Below are 21,148 nucleotides of genomic sequence, written 5' to 3'. Positions count from 1 at the left end.
AAAGGCATGGTAGGCCTTTAGGGCTTAATTGTCAATCCATAAGAACATAAGAGAACATAAGAGAAGCCATGTTGGATCAGGCCAACGCCCCATCAAGTCCAACACTCTGTGTCACACAGTGGCAAAAAATTTTATATACACACATACACTGTGACTAATAGCCACTGATGGACCTGTGCTCCATATTTTTATCTAAACCCTTCTTATTTAAGCCCATCGCAGACATCTGCTTCATCTTTTTAAACCAGATAATGGGGCCAGGATCCTAAAGTGTAAATACCATCCAAACTCTTCTAAGGTTTAAAAGCTCTCAAAGTCAGGCCTGGCTGGACCCGCTGTCACCTCCACATCTTACGCTATGTATGTACGAAACAGATAAGTGGAGGGAATTGTAAGTGGGCAGGCAAGCCCAGCAACGTTCCTTTCAGTCCCACTCAGCGTGGACAGATCCAGACCGGAAGCCATGTTGGTCTGTTTGCAGCAGCAGCAAAGAGCCAGACGGAAAGACTGACACAATTTGTGGCCGCAGGGCAGGACCTTTTGTGAGTCCATGCTCACTTCTTCGGAGAGATCGAGATGGGCAGCTGTGTTGGTCAGTCTGTCACAGCAGGAAAGAGCCGGAGACCAGCAGCGCATCAAAGGCTAACAAAATTTGTGGCTAGACTGTGACTTCACCTGTCCTTAAACTTGGAGAGTAGAGTGATTTCAAATCCAAAATGAAAAGAATTTATTGCACAATTGGTTGATGAGACATCCAGAGAGCTAGGAAATTTCATACCAGATAATTATGTAATTGAAGATTGTGTTGTGCATGTACAGTCACCGTGAGAAGTTATTCATGACCCACTTCATACATTTTCAGCAAGCACACAACATATGAGAAAACAGCACATAACTTCAGTTTTTACCAGGGCTTTTTTTTGTCGCAGGGCCTCCTTTGCATATTAGGCCACACCCCCTGAGATAGCCAATCCACCAAGAGCTTACAGGGCTCTTAGCACAGGGCCTACTATAAGCTCCAGGAAGATTGGCTACATTATGGGGGTGTGGCCTTAAATGCAAAGTTCCTGCTTTGTTTTTTACATAGATTTATTTTCAGGTGTGTGTTTCTTTATAGTAGTATTATTGATCACTTATAGCCAAAGTGTGCATGGTCCTATTGCTCATTTGATATTTTCATCAACTGTGTATGTGAAATCATCAACGCTGTATGCAAAATGACTGCAGCTTATGTAAAGCTCATGTAGTTCTATGCAGTCTGATCTTTAGACCATTTGTTTTTAATCTCTGCCACCGTGCATGCCCTTTCAACGTTGTCTGTATATTTTGGGCTAGCCCCTGACAGACTTAACCTCCTGGAATCTATCTCGCCCCTTTTTCCAGCTGCTAATTCCTGGGCCACTGAGCTGCTTGCTACATTTTAACTTACCAAAATCAGTAAGCACAAGCCCCTGCTTACATTTCAAAACAACTGCCCAGTTACTGCTGGGCACACCACTAACCAGCGACTGCACTTACCTCCTAACGGGGATCTTTCCATTGGTGTTTGTCAGAAACACCAGTTTCATCCAGCTAAAAGATAAGAGAAAACGATTATGAAAAAAAAAGTATTTCTCAGGAGGAAAACCACAAGACCTCATTCGCATCTTACAGAGAAGGAAGGCAAAAATGCTGGCCACTAACCCATTCTGCATTCCACACATCGGCTGTCATGCACAAGACTCATGGATTTCACACATAACAAGATCTATGAAATGCCCTTTAAAAACAGCAAGTTAAGCTTTACAAGATTCTACTTAAGAAGAATTGCAGATTTATACCCTGCCCTTCTCTCAGGCTCAGAGTGGGTCACAATCTCCTTTATCTTCCTCCCCCCACAACAGACACCCTGTGAGGTGGGTGGGGCTGAGAGGGCTCTCACAGCAGCTGCCCTTTCAAGGACAGAGTCTCATAGCGGCTCACAATCTCCTTTCCCTTCCTCCCCCACAACTGACACCCTGTGAGGTGCGTGGGGCTGAGAGGGCTCTCATAGCAGCTGCCCTTTCAAGGACAGAGTCTCAGATTCAGAGAGAAGGGTGCGGTATAAATCTGCAGTCTTCTTCTTCTTCTTCTCTGCGTCTTCTTCACGTTTTGCCTCTGACTGAGACTGCTGCTGGCCACCCCAAAGGACAGTCTCACCCCAGGAAAAATATTTGTGTATCAGTGGATCCAGGTGGGTAGCCGTGTTGGTGTAAACCACCAGAACAATGTTTGAGTCCAGGCAAGTACCTTGAAGACTAACAATTATGGGTTTCAGCAGAAGGGTGCTTCATTGGTCTTAAGACTGGAGTCAAATTTGTTCTGTGCATAAATGGGCAATTGTTCTCCGTCTTCCTTCCTCGCTCTCCCCCACCCCCCAGCCAAAGTTCACCGCAGGCCAAGAGCTACAGCAGAATCATTCAACGGATTATGCATCTACCAATGAACTCTCACCACCAGAGTATATTTGACTTGGGGAATGCTTTTTAAAAAACTTATTTGTGGAAAAAAAAATTCTGAACCGCAAATTAACACCACATTTCTCAAGGATGTTTGCATTTGTTGGGGAATGTCCCTCATGCAGGCTTCCCAGATACTATCTCTTGCTGGACCAAGTAAGGAAAGGAATTCTCTTTTTGAAAAGTGCATGTTGGGAAAAACACAAAGCCAGTTCCCAAACAAAACAAGAATGGAAAAGGTGAGGGAAGAAAAGACTTACTGTTTCTTGAGGCATGTCATGGGACAGACGTTGTTCGCTCTAAAGTTATGGATGGCTGATCGGAGGCCCTCGACCCATTGCTGAAAAACAAGAGATTAAATCATCAGTGGTGGAAAAGGCCAGAAGCGCTGAGTGCAGCCACGGAACAGACACAGGCCAATATGAACAACACTTGGGAGCTTCATTTCTTCTATTCATTCGGAGATTTATACCCCGCTGTTATTCCTTACAGGGACACCAAACGCTTGTGCAGTTCTGCCTTTCTCCGTTTTATCTTCACAACAACCACCATCACAACAAGGAATGCCTGGCTCAGAGTCACTCAGCAAGCTCCCATGGGGGTGGGGGGGTGGGGATCAGGACCCAGGTTTCTGACACTCCCATCATTACAGCACCTTGGTTCTTGTGTTTGTTATCTCACTGGAGCTTTCGTGAACCCCCTGAAAGATCAGCCACAATTCTTCTACCTGCTGTTTTCTTGCTCTGATTAGGTGGCCTTGGGCTTGCCTGAGGGCTCCCAGGTTTCTGCAGGAAAGCACCTGGAGACTTTGGGGATGGAGTTGAGAGGGGGCGGGGTTTGGGGAGGGGAGGAGCCTCATCAGGGTGCAATGCTAGAGACTCCACCCTCCAAAGCAGTCATTTTCTCCAAGAGAGCTGATCTCTGCCAACTGGAGATCAATTGTTAAAGTGGGAGATTTCCAGGCCCCACCTGGAGGCTGGCAACCCTTGGCCCCAATCCCTCCTCCTGCCCTACCTCCCCAGGTTGCTGTTGTGTGGGAAAAGGGGAGAACGGGGGGAACGACTGGCCACATTCGAAGCCTGTTTGGAAGGAAAGAGGGATATAAACACAGCAGGAAGAAGAAGGATTTTAAAGAAGAATTTCAGAAGGAGACAAAGGCAGAGTGCCAAAGGCATCCCACGACAACTGAATTCAGTTTTGATTGGTGAACATTCTTCATTGACACCCTCCCCTCTCTCTCTTCAGCTCTTCGGTGCTGATTTCCTTCGGCCACCGCTGGTTCCCCTTCATTTCACATCTGTGTATTTAAGTACCATCGAAATCCTGACATTTGCTTTCCATCTCCTTCATCAAGAGAGCTTGTCTAAGAACACACACACACACACACACGGTCCCAAAATGCTTGCATAACCAGATCGAGAAACTGCTCTTTCTGAAGTATGAGGAACCAAGTGGGAGAATTTGATGAAGTCCTTTACCGCATGGCCTCTTTCTTTAAGAAATGGAAAGAAGGCATCCAAAAACAACCTAGAGTTTTGAGAGTGCAAGCTTTCATCTTCTGATACCCATACAAATTGCTAGGTTGACCTGAGGTGGTTCTGTTGTGTTTTTTACACTGCTCATTTTACCTTCCAGTGCTTTGTTAGCCACTTTGGGTTCATCTCCCAGGAAGCCAGTGGAGCGTCACTGCCCAGTTTGGAAATCCCAGCTCCAATGAGGCTTGCTAAATGACCTTGGGCTTGCCGCTCTCGGCCTAGCCTACCTACACAAGGTTGTCAGGGGGGTAAATGGAAGAGGGCAGAATGAGCTCTTTGAGGGAAATGCACTGCATAAAAATGTACACCAAGAAGTCCTCAGTCAAATATGTAATGCCTGGCACTTTCACTTACAAATCAACCTCCATCCAACTCGCGTTTTCACACATGCTGAATAATGTAATTCCAATCCACTTTGACAACGGTCTGCAGTGGAATTTTGCCATTTCACCCTGTAAAATCCAGTGGCAAAGTGTTCTGAAGGTGTGCTATTTAGTGTGTATGAAAGCACCCAATTCAGCACTTGCTCCTGAAGGAAATGTGTGTTGGGCGCATGCAAAAACCTGACTTTACCAGAAGGCCAGCAGGCGTCAGTAGAAGCAAAAGATGCCTCACTACAAAGAAGTCATAAATTGTGACGAGGAGGAGGGGGGAGCAAGCAAAAAAACACAAACGGTAGAAACCCTCAAGCAAGTTTCAGTTTGAACCAGCTATACAGCCTTGCTGATTCTAGTAAATGACAAATTCTAAAAGCAAAAACCTCCCTAAAATGCAGAAAAGCCACAGAGACGAGGGACTTGGTTCAGGGAACCTGAAGCCCCTTTCCGGTTGTGGCCAAAGCAGCGGCTGCCAACACAGTCTCCCCTTCTCCTTCTGATCACTCCTGGGAGACCAGCTCAGCTGAGAGCAGAGGTCCCACCAAGTCACCAATGAGCTTCCATGGTAGAGTGGGGATTTGAACTCAGGTTTCCTAGATCCCAGCTCGACACTTTAACCGCTGGACCACATCAGTCTCTTCTCTAAGGAAAGGAGCAAGAACACAACATGGCCATAGGTGAACACACCAACTGTCTGCTTAGGAGTCTGTCTGGGCGTGTGGATTTGGGACCAGGAGATACCACAGGGGAGCAAGGGTTGCCCATGGGTTTGGGCCCTTGAGATACAAACAGCTTCTCGGGAACCTGACGCTAACCCTGGTGCCAGACCATGGCCAAGATGGAATGCTTACAATAAATTATTTCAGGTGTGCAGCCGCATTGGGCTGAAGCAACAGAACAGAAGTTTGAGTCCAGCGGCAGCCTGAAGACTGCCAACGCTTAAAAGATCCAATCAGTCAGTCCTCAAGGAAATCAACCCTGACTGTTTCCTGGAGGGTCGATGCTGAAGCTCAAATACTTTGGCCACCAAATGAGAAGGGACCACTCATGAGAACATAAGAGAAGCCATGTTGGATCAGGCCAATGGCCCATCCCGTCCAACACTCTGTGTCACACAGTGGCCAAAAGCCCAGGTGCCATCAGGAGGTCCATCAGTGGGGCCAGAACTCCAGAAGCCCTCCCACTGTGCCCCCCCAAGCACCAGGAATACAGAGAATCACTGACCCAGACATAAGAACGTAAGAGAAGCCATGTTGGATCAGGTCAATGGCCTATCCAGTCCAACACTCTGTGTCACACAGTGGCCAAAAGCCCAGGTGCCATCAGGAGGTCCATCAGTGGGGCCAGGACACTAGAAGCCCTCCCACTGTGCCCCCCCACCCCAAGCACCAAGAATACAGAGCATCACTTGCCCCAGACAAAGAGTTCCAACAATACACTGTGGCTAATAGCCACTGATGGACCTCTGCTCCAGATTATCCACTCCCTGGAAAAGACCCTGATCCTGGGAAACATTGAAGGGAAAAGAAGAAGGGGATGGCAAAGGTTGAGATGGCTAGACAGTGTTATCGATGCAACGAGCATGAATTGGAGCAAACGTAGGAGGACAGTGGAAGACAGAAGGGCCTGGCGTGATGTGGCCCGTAGGGTCGCAAAGAGTCACACTTCACTGTGTGACTGAACAACAACAATAAGCTTTTGTACGTGTGCATGGGTACCTGGAGAAGTGTTCCTGCATACAAAAGTTTATACCCAGAATTAAACTTTGTTGGTCTTTGTTGGTGCCTAACTGGACTCAAAGTCAATAATTTCGTATCCTCCCTATAGGAAAATTATGCAGGCCCATAACCATGGTAACATTACTCCCGTGCTTAGTAAAACTTTACATTGCTTCTGCCTCAGTGAAAAACCCATGGAAGGGCCCACAAAACAGACCAGCTTCTCTCCCCCTGGGCCCCTCCAGAATCTCATGACGAGGGGATCAGGTCAGGTGATGCCATGACTGTCTGCACACAAGGCAGACATCTCAAGACTCCTGCTTTTCCCCTCTAGAAAAGCCAAGGAAGAGATGGCCAACAAAGTCAGCAACAGCAACCCACTAAGATACAGAACACCAAAGGGAGGTGGAGGCCACGGGGGGAGGGCAGGAAGCAAGCCAGTCGGTTGCAGGGGTCATTTTGTAAAAAAAGAGAGGTGCCGGAGCTCATTAGCACAACTCATTTCTGCACACCCCTGACCTCACCGGTAAAAGGTAAAGGTAGTCCCCATGCAAGCACCAGTCTTCTCCAACTCTGGGGTGACGTCACATCACAATGTTTTCACGGCAGACCTTTTATGGGGTGGTTTGCCACTTCCTTCCCCAGTCATCTATACTCCCCACCCCTGCAAGCTGGGTGCTCATTTGACTGACCTCGGAAGGATGGAAGGCCAAGTCAACCTCGAACCGGCTACCTGAACCCAGCTTCCGCCGGGATCAAACTCAGGTCATGCCCAGAGCTTGGACTACAGAACTGCAGCTTTAACACTCTGCGCCATGGGGCTCTAACATCACCAGAAGGTGGATTAAATTAGATCAGCTCAGCATCTACTTTAAAATACTTCTTGAATTATAATTATAATAAAACCTTACTCCCGTCATACGTTTTAAATTACTTTCTCCTACGTGGCCACAGTGGCATGAGGAAGATTTCCATCTGTCTGCTTCATATGTTTTGGTTATTTCCCCATGTTTTGTGGGGGGAAATATGAGAAAGTTTGTCAAATCTTCAAATTCAGCCAAATTCTCACAGGGAGGGTTGAACCATGGAACCCAGAAGTAAGTATTTGGGTGGAGGGGTGTAAGAAAGAAAGAGCACAATAAAATGTAGAGGTTCTGGAGGTCTGTTCCTGTGAGCTGCTGCCCAAAACGAGGCCTGGTTGGTTGTCCTAGCTGTAGGGGTGATGGTGGAATTTGGGACAAAGCTATTCCGCTGGGACATGACAAACTATGAGGAAAGGTGGAAACGACGGATGTGAAAAAGACTCCGTAAGGATCCACAGCAATAAGGGCCAGTCAAGGTCAGCGGTGAAATGATGCGTTAACATTTTGCCTCTGGGGCTAACATGACAGCAGTGAGCCCGACAAATCTTACATTAATCAAACTCATTGGGCAGGATGCATTAGCTTCATCCCCACCCCACCACCTGCTTTTGATGGGCAACACCAAGAGATGCGACGTGTTCTTTAAACACTATCTAAGGAAGAACTCCTGGGACTTTGCCTTCCTCTTCTCCATCGCTGCTTAACTACCCGGGCAGAGTTAAAGCAATCGCCAAGTGTTCCAGATCACAGTTATTATTAAACTTTAATCCTTGAATTATGCAACTCCTTGGTTTCAAGCCTTGTAAAACAAACACATTAGCTCGTGTTCCTTAAAATGTCAAGTCTAATTCCTTTTTTGGGGGGGGGGGGGAGGGCGGGGGATTTAGCCAAGGGATCAAATCAGGAGATGGCTGAAAGAAAGCAGGAGAGTAGTAGAACTCTTGGGTTATTGTTTGCTCTGATACCAAATTTCATAGGAAAATCAGGGAAACACTGATTTCAACTACACATCAACTCAACATACAGATGTCTTTAAGTATTAGCTAAGGCTTGGCAATGCTGATGTTCAACAGGTAGACTGAGATGATGCACAGGGTCAAGGAGGGCGACGGAGATGGTGAGGGGTCTGGAGACCGAGTCCTATGAAGAAAGGTTGAAGGAGCTGGGCATGTTTAGCCTGGAGAGGAGGTGGCTGAGAGGTGATAGGATCACCATCTTCAAGGACTTGAAGGGCTGTCCTATTGAGGATGGTGTGGAATTGTTTTCTGTGGCCCCGGAAGGTAGGACCAGAACCAACAGGTTGAAATTAAATCAAAAGAGTTTCTGGCTCAACTTTAGGAAGAACTTCCTGACCGTTAGAGCGGTTCCTCGGTGGAACAGGCTTCCTCAGGAGGTGGTGGGCTCTCCTTCCTTGGAGGTTTTCCAACAGAGGCTAAATGGCCATCTGACAGCAATGAGGATCATGTGAATTTAGGGGGAGGTGTTTGTGAGTTTAGAGCAGTTCCTCAGTGGAACAGGCTTCCTCCTTGGGAGGTGGTGGGCTCTCCTTTCTTGGAGGTTTTTAAATAGAGGCTAGATGGCCATCTGACAGCAATGAAGATCCTGTGAATTTAGAGGGAGGTATTGGTGAGTTTCATGCATTGCGCAGGGGGTTGGACTAGATGACCCTGGAGGTTCCTTCCAACTCTAGGATTCTAGGATTCTTCAGGAGCTGGTGGGCTCTCCTTCCTTGGAGGTTTTCCAACAGAGCGGTTCCTCAGTGGAACAGGCTTCCTCCTTGGGAGGTGGTGGGCTCTCCTTCCTTGGAGGTTTTTAAACAGAGGCTAGATGGCCATCTGACAGCAATGAGGATCCTGTGAATTTAGGGGGAGGTGTTTGTGAGTTTCCTGCATTGTGCAGGGGGTTGGACTAGATGACCCTAGAGGTCCCTTCCAACTCTATGATTCTGAGTCTAAAACCTGACTTAAAGCAGGTTGCAACTCAGCAACATCCACCATTTTAGTTATTGCCAAAGCAGCTGAGACAAGAGAAAGGGAAGAGACGTAGAAAAGAGAAACACATCAAGTCAGCCTCACGTTACAAAGGCAGATTGCTTGCAAATGTCAAGATGCAAGGTAAGTCCATCACCTTTCACGAGAGGAGGAGTGATAGCTTTGTGGAAGAGCCTCTGCTTGGCATGCAGAAGGTCCCAAGTTCAATTCTTGGCATCTCTAGTTAAAAGGACCAGGGGAGGAGGCGATGTAGAATACCTCATTCTGAGACCCTGGAGAGCCACTGCCAGTGTATGTAGAAAACACCACCTTGATGGACCAGTTTGGTATAAATGCCTGAAAAGTTGCAAAGTATCATTTACAGAGTCAGGCAGCAGCCCTCTCTATTGTTGCGGAGAAACCGATTTCAAGCAGGGAGAAGTTCCAGCGGCAGCGCTAAAGAATTCAGTTTCCTTTGGATGAGAGATTGTAGCACAGCCTTTCGGGGCCTTGATATTACTTGCTTTATTTACAAATACACAAGCAGAGTCTCGTGGACACAAATAGGCACTCAGCGGATCCCCAGAGATCAGCTTGTCCAGCTTCCAGCTAAAGACTCTCAGCCCCACCCGGCCCTCTTTTCCCAAATGGCTCTTTTTTCCCACACGGCTTTGTGAAAGACTCTAATCTCAGTTCCCGCAGGATGACTGCTCATTCAGAATACGCAACGGCCATTCAAAGACCATCACAATTGTACTGGCACCTCTCTGACTGACTGCAGGCAACCGTTTAAGCCAGAAAAGCCCCCAAACGACTGACAGACTCTGCTAGGACATCATGTGAAACTTCTGAAGTAGGGCTTGTTGGTGACACTAGAGAGCCAGCTTGCAGTCAGACAGTACAATAATGGTTTCCCTGGACAAATCCTGGCTTTTGTCACCCTTGCTCCACAGTAAGGGAAGGAGGGAACAAGACCAGGACAGGATACAACCACACCTTAAGGACTACCCACAAATATTTGGCCTACCAGGAGGGTCATCTTCTAAGGTCCTTTTTGGGGTGACCCGGCCTTACATAAGAACATGGGAAGCCATGTTGGATAAGGCCAATGGCCCATCTAGTCCAACACTCTGTATCACGCAGTGGCCAAATCCCAGGGGCCATCAGGAGGTCCACCAGCAGGGCCAGAACTCCAGAAGCCCTCCCACTGTAGCCTCTCAAGCACCAAGAAGACAGAGCATCACTGCCTCGGACATAAGGACATAAGGGAAGCCATGTTGGGTTAGGCCAATGGCCCATCCAGTCCAACACTCTGTGTCACGCAGTGGCCAAATCCCAGGGGCCCTTAGGAGGTCCACCAGCAGGGCCAGAACTCCAGAAGCCCTCCCACTGTAGCCTCCCAAGCACCAAGAAGACAGAGCATCACTGCCTCAGACATAAGGGAAGCCATGTTGGGTTAGGCCAATGACCCACCCAGTCCAACACTCTGGGTCACGCAGTGGCCAAATCCCAGGGGCCCTTAGGAGGTCCACCAGCAGGGCCAGAACTCCAGAAGCCCTCCCACTGTAGCCTCCCAAGCACCAAGAAGACAGAGCATCACTGCCCCAGACATAAGGGAAGCCATGTTGGGTTAGGCCAATGGCCCATCCAGTCCAACACTCTGTGTTACGCAGTGGCCAAATCCCAGGGGCCCTTAGGAGGTCCACCAGCAGGGCCAGAACTCCAGAAGCCCTCCCACTGTAGCCTCCCAAGCACCAAGAAGGCAGAGCATCACTGCCCCAGACATAAGGACATAAGGGAAGCCATGTTGGGTTAGGCCAATGGCTCATCCAGTCCAACACGCTGTGTCACGCAGTGGGCAAATCCCAGAGGCCATCAGGAGGTCCACCAGTGGGGCCAAAACAACAGAAGCTCTCTCACTCTTGCCCCCCCCTCAAGCACCAAGAAGACTGCCCCAGTTTATGTCATGAGAAACCATAGTTAAGTCTCACTAGCTGCCTTGAGCCTGCTCCGGTGGGGAGGGTGGGATATAAATCTAATAAACCTTAAACGATAGCTAAGAACTCAACTTCCCACAATGGCCAGACAGAGACAGTGTTGTGGTCGAGGGCTGGATATTCACACTAGCCACAGCAGGTCTTATTAAGTCACAGTTTTGTGTTGTATCTGAACTAAGCCAAAAGCCTTAATGCCACAAGCAGCAGTGATGTTTTGATTCATTTTAACGGGCTCTGCCTTGGGGAGGGCGTTGACTGAAAGTGCCCCCCCCAAATAAGAGGTGCCCAAAGGAAATGAAACTAATGCCTTGGTCCCGCCCCTCCCCCACCCAGTGCTTCTCCTTGGGATTTAATTACCATTTGGATTAGTGTCCTCCAATATGAGAATCGTCCCAGGACTAATTTCTTTTGGAATTGGAAAGAAGCCCTCGCTAACTCTTTCCATCGGAACAGACAACCAGAAGCATTCTACTGCATAACCACAACACTTCCGCAGCGCCGAGTATATTAACCAAACTACTGCAGTGGCACATTCCTATCAATGAGCAAAGAGCGACTCCCATTAAATGTTCATCGCTGTTCTGCAAAATATGTTTCTACTCGGAGATGCTATTAAATGCTCCTGCCCATTAAGCGAAGCTTGTGTTTTCCCCGATGAACTATTTGCACTTCGGTTGCCTTCCGTGAAGTACCATCTCCTCGAGAACATTATCGTTCCCCATATAAATTGATATGCATGCAGACGCTCGTGCCCATAACCGCACCGAAATTGAGCTGGCGGTCGGCCTGCGACTAATTGGAATCCCTGTCTGACTAAACTTCCGCTTTGCACGTGGGTAGTTTTGGGGCGCAGGCAACCAGGGTAGGTAGGAACAGCCAAAAAACCCAGGCATTCTCTAAGTTAAGTTTGCCCTGTACTGTCACTAGTGGATATGAACGACAACAACATCCCATCTGCCACATAGGTAAGACTATCCCTGGATCTCAGATCTCTCAACAGGCAGGAAGAGAATTCTGGTTGACAATCGCTTTCTTCCCACAAGCAATTGGGGCAGAATAAGGAAGGTGATGTTACAGTGCAGCTTTGATTGCTTTATTTTAATGGCTTTATTCCCTTCCTAATATTCTGCAAGTCACTTTAAATATTTTAACATAACAGTGGTCTGGAAATAGAAGAAGTTGTCTGCTGTTTTATTCCCCTTTTATAGTGTGCTTTGTTATGAAAAGAGCCCTCTGGCACAGAGTGTTAAAGCTGCAGTACTGCAGTCCTAAGCTCTGTTCACGATCTGAGTCCAATCCCCAGCAGAAGCTGGGTTCAGGTAGCCGGCTCAAGGTTGACTCAGCCTTCCATCCTTCTGAGGTCGGTAAAAGGAGTCCCCAGCTTGCTGGGGGGAAAGTGTAGAGGACTGGGGAAGGCAATGGCAAACCACCCCGTAAAAAAGTCTGCCGGAAACATTGTGAAAGCAACGTCACCCCAGAGTCGGAAATGACTGGTGCTTGCACACGGGACCTTTCCTATCTCTAGACTCAGCCTTCCATCCTTCTGAGGTTGGTCAAATGAGTCCCCAGCTTGCTTGGGGGAAAGGGTAGATGACTGGGGAAGGCAATGGCAAACCACCCTGTAAAAAAGTCTGCTGCAAAAACATCGTGAAAGCAACATCACCCGAGTCGGAAACGACTGGTGCTTGCACAGGGGACCTTTCCTTTTTCCTTGTTATGGATACTTTTTATGTTCCTTTGTGAGCTGCCTCAAGGCAGTTGCTGGGGGGGGGGGGGGGCTTGCAAATGATCTCTCTCAGCAAGCAGCTGATCAAGGGCCAGATTCTCTAATGACTCTGTAAGGGAGAAAAAGCCCCTTTTCCAGTCTGAAGGGCCCTGAGGCCTGTTCACAAATCCCAGGGAATCACACACACTCTGCGCTGATTTGTGCTGTGAAGGTTTATATGTCCTTTTTGCCCCAAGGAAGACATCTGGGATACAAAGCTGCAACCGACACCATACAGCAAACACAGAAACAACAACAACAACACACACACACTAATTACACAATGTCAGGAATACAAAACAAGCATCTCAACAAACAGAAATATCTTTGGGCGCCAAAGAGCTCAAGCAAACCAAACCAAGTTTGCCTGGGAATTAAACACTGACAAAGATGGAGTGCCAGGTGAAAGTAATTTGCAGGGGGGGAGATTCACAAGCAGGGCACAACCACAGAGAAATAACCAGTAGACATCTGCCTAACTTACACCACCACCCAACGGTTAACATGCTTTTAACACCATCCAGCATCTGTCGTCCACCAGATTTGATGTCTGGAAATCTACCAACCCACAAATACAACCTCTGTCTTGTCTGGATGTAGCTTCATTTAGTTAGCCCCCTCTCCATCCCATCAATACTAGCCACAGCTTATTGTTGGAACTCTCTGTCTGGGGCAGTGATGCTCTGTATTCTTGGTGCTTGGGGGGGCAACACTGGTAGGGCTTCTAGTGTCCTGGCCCCACTGATGGATCTCCTGATGGCACCTGGGGATTTTTGGCCACAGTGTGACACAGAGTGTTGGACTGGATGGGCCATTGCCATGACCCAACATGGCTTCTCTTAGGTCTGGGGCGGTTATGCCCTGTATTCTTGGTGCTTGGGGGGGGGGGCACAGTGGGAGGCCTTCTAGTGTCCTGGCCCCACTGGTGGACCTCCAGATGGCACCTGGTTTCTTTGGCCACTGCGTGACACAGAGTGTGGGCCTGATCCAACATGGCTTCTCTTATGTTCTTATTAATAGCTTGACCTTCCTACGACTCTGTCGAGTTTTCTGCTTTGTCTGCCACAAAATGCATCCCAACGCCCCTTCAAGGGAGACCCCTGAAATGCTGTGTGCATTTGTAGCTTCAGAACACTAAACTCCGCAAGTCAAAGCAGAGCAGACCCTCCTTTGGGGCAAAGTATTTATGGGAAAGCATCTCCCCTCCAGTCAGCCCCAGCTGCAGCCATCAGCCACGAGGCTCTCTCTTTGCTGTCTAAGCCACACAAAATGGCACAGGACTCGATATGCAAACACTCCTTGGTCCTAAATGTGGCCATTTCCATGACAGATGCATGACAGAAAGTAAAAACAAAGCAACATTACACAAAGCAAAGAGGAGGAAGAGATGGTGAAGAAGGAGGAGGAGAAGATGAAGATGAGGATAATATTGGATTTATATCCCACCCTATACTCTGAATCTCAGAGTCTCAGAGTGGCTCACAATCTCCTTTATCTCCCTCCCCACAACAGACACCCTGTGAGGAGGGTGGGGCTGAGAGAGCTCTTACAGCAGCTGCCCTTTCAAGGACAACTCCTATGAGAGCTATGGCTGACCCAAGGCCATGCCAGCAGCTGCAAGTGAAGGAGTGGGGAATCAAACCCGGTTCTCCCAGATAAGAGAGCTCTGGCTGACCCAAGGCCATTCCAGCAGCTGCAAGTGGAGAAGTGGGGAATCAAACCTGGTTCTCCCAGATAAGAGTCCACACACTTAACCACTACACCCAACTGGCTCTCTATTAGAGCTATGGCTGACCCAAGACCATTCCAGCAGGTGCAAGTGGAGGAGTGGGGAATCAAACCCAGTTCTCCCACATAAGAGTCCACACACTTCACCAATACACCAAACTGGCTTTCAAAGTCAGCTCTGCAAGAGCTATGGCTGACCCAGGGCCATTCCAGTAGCTGCAAGTGGAGAAGTGGGGAATCAAACCTGGTTCTGCCAGATAAGAGTCCGGCCACTTAATCACTACACCAAACTGGCTCTCCAAGGAAGGAAGGAAGGAAGATTGGGGTGAGAGGGCTCTCACAGCAGCTGCCTTTTCAAGGACAACCTCTGCCAGAGCTATGGCTGACCCAGGGCCATTCCAGTAGCTGCAAGTGGAGAAGTGGGGAATCAGACCTGGTTCTCCCAGATAAGAGTCCGGCCACTTAATCACTACACCAAACCGTCTCTAGCGTAGCCAGCAAGAACTCTTGCTCCTGGGGCTTTTGTTTGTAGCAGGCACTGGTTTGCCTATCAGGCCACACAACCGATGTAGCCAATCCTCCAAGAGCTTACAGGGCTCTTCGTACAGGGCCTGCTGTAAGCTCCAAGAGGATTGGCTACATCAGGGGGGGCGTGGCCTAATATGCAAAGGAGTCCTTGCTACAAGAAAAGCCCTACTTGCTCTATTTGTGCTCCAGGTCCCAAGTCCAGCTCTTGACACCTTCAGTGACGAGCATGTCTTTGGAGGGATTCTGGGGAGAGAACTTGGGTCCCTTCCTCAGCCAGAGCAAGGCAACACTGCATCGCCCAGCCCGGCGGGCCTCCTGAGACAGCCTCAGTCCCTCCGATGCCCTTGAATCCCCAGGCCTGCAGTCTTTAGCATTTTGAGAATTTTTTGGCACTTGGTGAAACGTCAGATGATTTATTTTTCCATTCATGCACCATGGTGTGCAAAGGAGAACTCCAGAAACACATGCCTTTGGAGGGGAGTCAAAATCACAGTGTTATTTTTCCCCGTTTTTTTGCTCAGATGAAAGCAAAGTCCTAACAGTCTTCAAGCTGTCCTACTTCGTAGAGTTACAGATAACATCTCTCATGGCAATTTAACTTTATTGGGCATCTACACACTTCCCAGGTTGCCGTTCAGTCATCTTCCCACATGGGACACTCCAGCGGACTCGAGAAGCCCTGCTCTGACTCACACCCACGGAAACTACTCGGTTGCCTTGTTTACAGCTCACAGTGGGGTGTGCTTCTCCCAGCCAATCTGCATTCAGTTGGATTTCTCTGGCTATTTGCGATTCTCCCCCAGTCCATGAGGCATTTATGTAACTGAACATGTTCTGCCAGACCACAGTACCTTCGCTTCTTCTGTGCTCTCTGCCATCATGTAGGTGAAGCTGATGTTCACGAGATCCGTGCCGCTGCAGACGCACACGATCCGCCCTTCCAGCTCATTTTCGGTTTTGCCCACAGCTTCCAGAGCAGCTAGGATCTTGGGGTCCTGTTAAAGACAATACAGGCCTCGTTAGTCACCCAAGAGCTAAAGCAGGGTCTGAGTGAGGAGCTGTGGCAAAGAGCAGGAGACCAGCGGGACCCTTAAAAAGACAAGCAAAATTTGTGGCGAAGGGCTTCCGCGTGTCACTGCTCACTTCTTCAGAGAGATCGCGGTGGGTGGCCATGTGAGTCTGTCTGGAGCAGCAGAAATGAGCCAGAATCCAGGAACACCTTCAAGGCTAACACACTTTGTGGCAGGCTGTGAGCTTTCGTGAGTCATTGCTCATTTAGTGACTCACAAAAGCTCCTCTCCTGTTCTTCTTTAAGGCGCTCTTGGGAGTCTTGCTCTTGGCTGGAGCAAAAAGCAGAAAGGCCCTGGTCATTTTTTCATACATTTAACCTGCAAGTCTCTTTAGTCGTGTTTGACGTTTTCATCGATGCATCAAGCGCACAAATTGGAAAAATCTGCCCTTCATGACCACTGATTGAACCAGAGAGCTGACCCAGGAAAGCAGAGCGACTTTTTCAAATGCAATCAATGATTACGTAAGGTTTTTTCAAACAGCAGAACCCAGATGTTCCAGAGGACTGAGGTTACAGTACTAATGCCCAACAAGTTTGATTCTGGGCATATGCTTTCGTGTGCATGCTTCTACCCAGAATTAAACTCTGTTGGCCTTAAAGGTGCCACTGGAGTCAAAATTTGTTCTATCACAGAGGTGGCCAAACTGTGGCTTGGGAGCCACATGTGGCTCTTTCACACATATTGTGTGGCTCTTGAAGCCCCCCACCTCCCTGTTGGATGGCCTGGAGAAGGCATTTCTTTACATCACTTCTCCAAGTCAAGCTAGCTGGTGGCTTGGAAAATGCATTTAAAGTTGCTTTCTTTCCATTCCTCCTCCCTCCCCTCCATTTATTTTCCTTCCTTCCTTCAATTTATGCAAAAAACCCCAACCCTCTCTATCATACTCTTTTTCATTTGTTTGTTTGTTTACTGTTGTGAACCTTTCTCTCCCAACTGTGGGTTGGATTCAGCACACAATTTCTCCTTGTGCTACAGCTCTTACAGAAATGCAAGATGCTTACACAAAGTCACACTTATCACATTCCGAATTGCATTTCTGCTTACACAAGATCCTGTCCAACCAATTTCTGGCCACTACAGTATATAGGGAGGAAAGCACAAGGTGTTGCTCATGATTTTGCACAAGTGGAACTGTGCAAAGTTTGTTTATGTTCCCTCTCCCGCACCCCCGTGTTTGCAGCAGGTGGTTCCCCCATGAATGTCTTTCCTTCATGGCCTTTTTAAAAACTATATGTTTTGATGTTTTTGGATCCAATGTAAGCAATACCCATGGATGCAAAAATAACTTTGACATTTTATTTTTGTAAAAAAGAAGGGGTACAAGAGTACAGTTCAAGAATTAACATGTATGGATGCAATCCCCGCAAGAAACAGCAGTTTTCAAAAGCTAGGCACGGTTGAACTCATGACATCTTCGTCTTCAAACTTTAGGTTTTATAGCTTTTACTGTGGGATTTACATAAGCTTGCCTTTAAAAAAAAAGGAGATCCCAATCTCCTCCTCTGCCCATTCCAATAGCAAATCAACACTCTTTAGTGTTTCAAAGAATACTGCCAAACGGACTGCAGAAATACCTTTGGGACGGCTCCAAAGCGAATACTGTTGATTAAGGAACATTCTAAAACTTGCCCTTCCTGAAAAAGACAAAAGAAAGGGTGTGAGGTGCAGGGTCTGATGTCATGGGGGACACAACCAAAACAGGAAACAAAGCAAGCTCACAGCAGAAAACACAATCACAAAGTGGTACACACCCTGTTCAGGGGGGTTAAAACATTCTCCTCACTTCCCCTAATCCTCCAGAGTGAAAACCACATAAGAAATAATTGTGAATGTACAAATATTCATTAGCTACAGCCAACGTTCCCTCTAAGCTGCAAAGCGTAAGCAAAAATTCTACTTTGTGAGCTACTGATATTAAAGTTGTGAGCTGCTGCATTAATTAGCTTGCTCTGGGGCCATCTTTCCTGAGCTAAGACTAAAATGTGTGAGCTGGAAGCTAAAAAGCTTTGAGCTAGCTCACAGTAACTCAGCTTAGAGGGAATATCGACTACAACGTCCTGATTATTTGGGTCGTGCTACATGAAATACAGGGGATAAGGTGAAGGAGCTGTTGCCACAAGGGCAATTGCATAAAGCAACTCTGGCAACCACCCCAAAGGAAAGCAGAGGGGCCAGGAGAGCAGTAACAGGTAGGCCCTGCATCTTCCAAGGACATCAGCAAATTAAATACACCAAATGCAATTCTCTACACCTCTACGGTCCATTCAGTCACTCCTGTGTTTACGCCTTTGCCCCCTCCCCCAAACATGCCTCTCTGCAGCACAAGGGGGTGGAGGGGAGCGGGAAGAAGCAGCTCTAGACTGTTTTCTCCATCCTAGGAGACTGGAGGGTGTTGAACTCATTTGCTATGAGGGCCGGATCTGACATAAATTAGACCTTGTTGGGCTGAGCCATGTCAGACCGGGCTCTAGGTGTATCTATTTAAGATTAGATAGCAGAAATAAGCTTCATAAAGGATACAGATAAACACAATTAAATATTTTTTAAAAAAAATTAAATAAAACATGCATAAAACATCAGCACTCATTGGTCTTAAAGGTGTTTCCTTTGTATTTCTCCCATGGGATCCAGGGAACTGGGCAAAGGAAGCTCTGGCTCTTTCCTTCCTTCCCCAGGGGATCAGTAGGGGGAGGGGGACTCAGCCAATAGAAGGGAGAGAGGCTTGGCTCAGTAGCTCTGCTGTGCAACTGAGAGAGCCTGGCAAAGCAAGCTCTCCCTCCCTCCTTCCTCCCCAAGGGAGGAGCCTCAGCCAATGGAGAAAATAGAGGCTTTGCTCTGTAGCTCCTGTGCGATTGAGCAAGCCTTGTAAAGCAAGTTATGATGCAAGAAAGAAGCAAGAGAGAGGGAGAAGGAAGCAGATGACAGCCAGTTGCTCGGGGGCCTGACAGGAGCCCTCCGAGGGCTTGATTTGACCCCCGGGCCGCATATTTGACACCCCTGCTCTACAGGGAGCAGCTAAGTTATGTGAGAACACTCCTTTCCCAGCTCTGGATTTCCTTTCAAAAATTAAGGCCCTGATCTTTAGGAGTTAAGGCTAATATATAAAATGGCTAAGTTGATTCCCCACTTCTCCACTTGCACCTGCTGGAGTGGCCTTGGGTCAGCCACAAGTTCACTCCAGCTGGTTGGTGCTCTTTGACTGGTGTGTGTGCTTCTCAGACTGGGGTTTGTTCTTGAAATCACAGTAAATGCTTCAATGTTCTTGAAATCACACAGAACAATACCTTTCCTTCACTTTTCCATGATAGAAAAAAGCCAAACTCATCCACTTTAAAAAGACAGTTGGGTTCAAACACAGAAGATTCCTGTTGAAAGAGAAATACAAAGCATTCAGTCAGCTAGTCATGAAATAATTTAGCAGAGATTGGATTTATACCCCACCCTTCAGTATCTGAAGGAGTCTCAGAGCAGCTCACAATCTCCTCTCCCTTTCCCTCCCCACAACAGACACCCTGAGAGGGAGGTGGGGCTGAGAGAACTCTTGACAGAAACTGCTTTTGAGAGGAACAGCTCTGCGAGAACTTGTGGCTGACCCAAGGTCACTCCAGCAGGTGCAAGTGCAATAGTGGGGAATCAAACCTGCATCTCCCAGATAAGAGTCCGCGCACTTGACCACTACACCAAACTGGCTTTAAAAGGCCATGCATTACCCCATGCATTTTTCAGATCTTTGAACGCTATGGACACTTGAACCAGCAGACGTGTGCAGGGGTCTGATGTAATACTAAAAATGAATGGACAACCAAAATAACAAATCCAACAAACTGGCAGGCCGTTTTCAGAGCACCCAAGAATGTTCTCTCCACCGTATCCTGCATGCTCTTGAGCCAGCAGGCATTCGATCCCCGGGAGCAACGCTGGTGGTCTTCACCCCTCAGACCCCAGACCCACTTTTCAGAACCTCCAGAGGACAACAGGGGACCTAGTCTCAGGTTCCACCTTGGCCCTGCCTCGACTTGAGAGGAAGACTCCTTGGAGAAAGATTCCTCAAGGGCTGTGGTCTCCAAATGCATCTCAGAGTTCCTGCACCCCAGAGCCTACGGGGAAGGCCCCACTTTCTCTGACGCAGCAGGGCGCCGTTCTCGAACCGCAGGAACCAAGAAGATCAGGAACTCCCCTCTGGCACTCTCCCCCAAGATTCCAGAGCCAAAGAAGATGATACTGGATTTATACCCCACCCTATACTCTGAATCTCAGAGTGGCTCACAATCTCCTTTATCGCCTTCCTCCACAACAGACACCCTGTGAGGTGGGTGGGGCTGAGAGAGCTCTGACAGAAGCTGCCCTTTCAAGGACAGCTCCGCGATAGGAAGGAGAATGCATTTAAAGTTAAAGTTGCTTTCTTTCCACCTCTACCTCCCTCCCTGCCATCTACAGAGATCGAGAGCTCTGGCATCTCTGCTTGCCTCTACAGCCTCTCTGACTCTTGACTTCGAACCTTTTTATGTGGCTGTGAGGGTACCTGGTGGTCTCACACACATTCCCATTTCACAAAGAATGCTGCCCGCTCCTCTGGTTTTGGGATTTAGACAACGCTGTCAAAGTAAATGAGTAACAGACCCAGGTAGGGTACACATATGAGCGGAGGGGGAGGGAGAAGGAGAAGAAGAAGAGATTGGATTTATATCCCGCCCTTCTTTCTGAATATCAGAGTCTCAGAGCAGCCTACAATCTCCTTTGTCTTCCTCTCCCGCAACAGACACCCTGTGTGGTAGGTGGGGCTGAGAGCGCTCTCTCAGAAGCTGCCCTTTAAATGACAGAGACTCAGAGCAGCTCACAATCTCCTTTATCTTCTCCCACTACAACAGACACCCTGTGAGGTAAGTGGGGCTGTGAGGGCTCTCACAGCAGCTGCCCTTTCAAGGACATCTCTGCGAGAGCTATGGTTGACCCAAGGCCATCCCAGCAGCTGCAAGTGGAGGAGTGGGGAATCAAACCCAGTGCTCCCAGATAAGAGTCCGTGCACTTAACCACTACACTAAACTAGCTCTCTTAGAAAATCTTCCTCCCGCATAACAGGCACCCTGTGAGGTGGGTGAGGCTGAGAGAGCTCTCCC

At 48.2% G+C, this 21,148-nt stretch overlaps 1 protein-coding gene across 2 annotated transcripts in view; it reads right to left on the bottom strand.

Moving 5' to 3' along the window:
* PLCB4 (phospholipase C beta 4) overlaps positions 1-21,148 on the bottom strand; it is a 126,809-nt gene that overhangs the window by 72,764 nt on the left and 32,897 nt on the right. For both annotated transcript variants that reach the window (XM_060261738.1, XM_060261821.1), the window contains exons 3-7: positions 19,316-19,396; positions 17,606-17,665; positions 15,810-15,953; positions 2,738-2,817; positions 1,519-1,572 (exon numbers count right to left, since the gene is read on the bottom strand). In XM_060261738.1, the coding sequence (XP_060117721.1) occupies positions 1,519-1,572; positions 2,738-2,817; positions 15,810-15,953; positions 17,606-17,665; positions 19,316-19,396 (419 nt within the window). The remainder of the gene's footprint in view (positions 1-1,518; positions 1,573-2,737; positions 2,818-15,809; positions 15,954-17,605; positions 17,666-19,315; positions 19,397-21,148) is intronic.

Source organism: Heteronotia binoei, chromosome 1 (genome assembly GCF_032191835.1).
Source record: "Heteronotia binoei isolate CCM8104 ecotype False Entrance Well chromosome 1, APGP_CSIRO_Hbin_v1, whole genome shotgun sequence".
Taxonomy (NCBI): domain Eukaryota; kingdom Metazoa; phylum Chordata; class Lepidosauria; order Squamata; family Gekkonidae; genus Heteronotia; species Heteronotia binoei.
The sequence above is the reverse complement of the archived record's forward strand: the minus strand, read 5'-3'. Positions and strand labels throughout refer to the sequence as shown.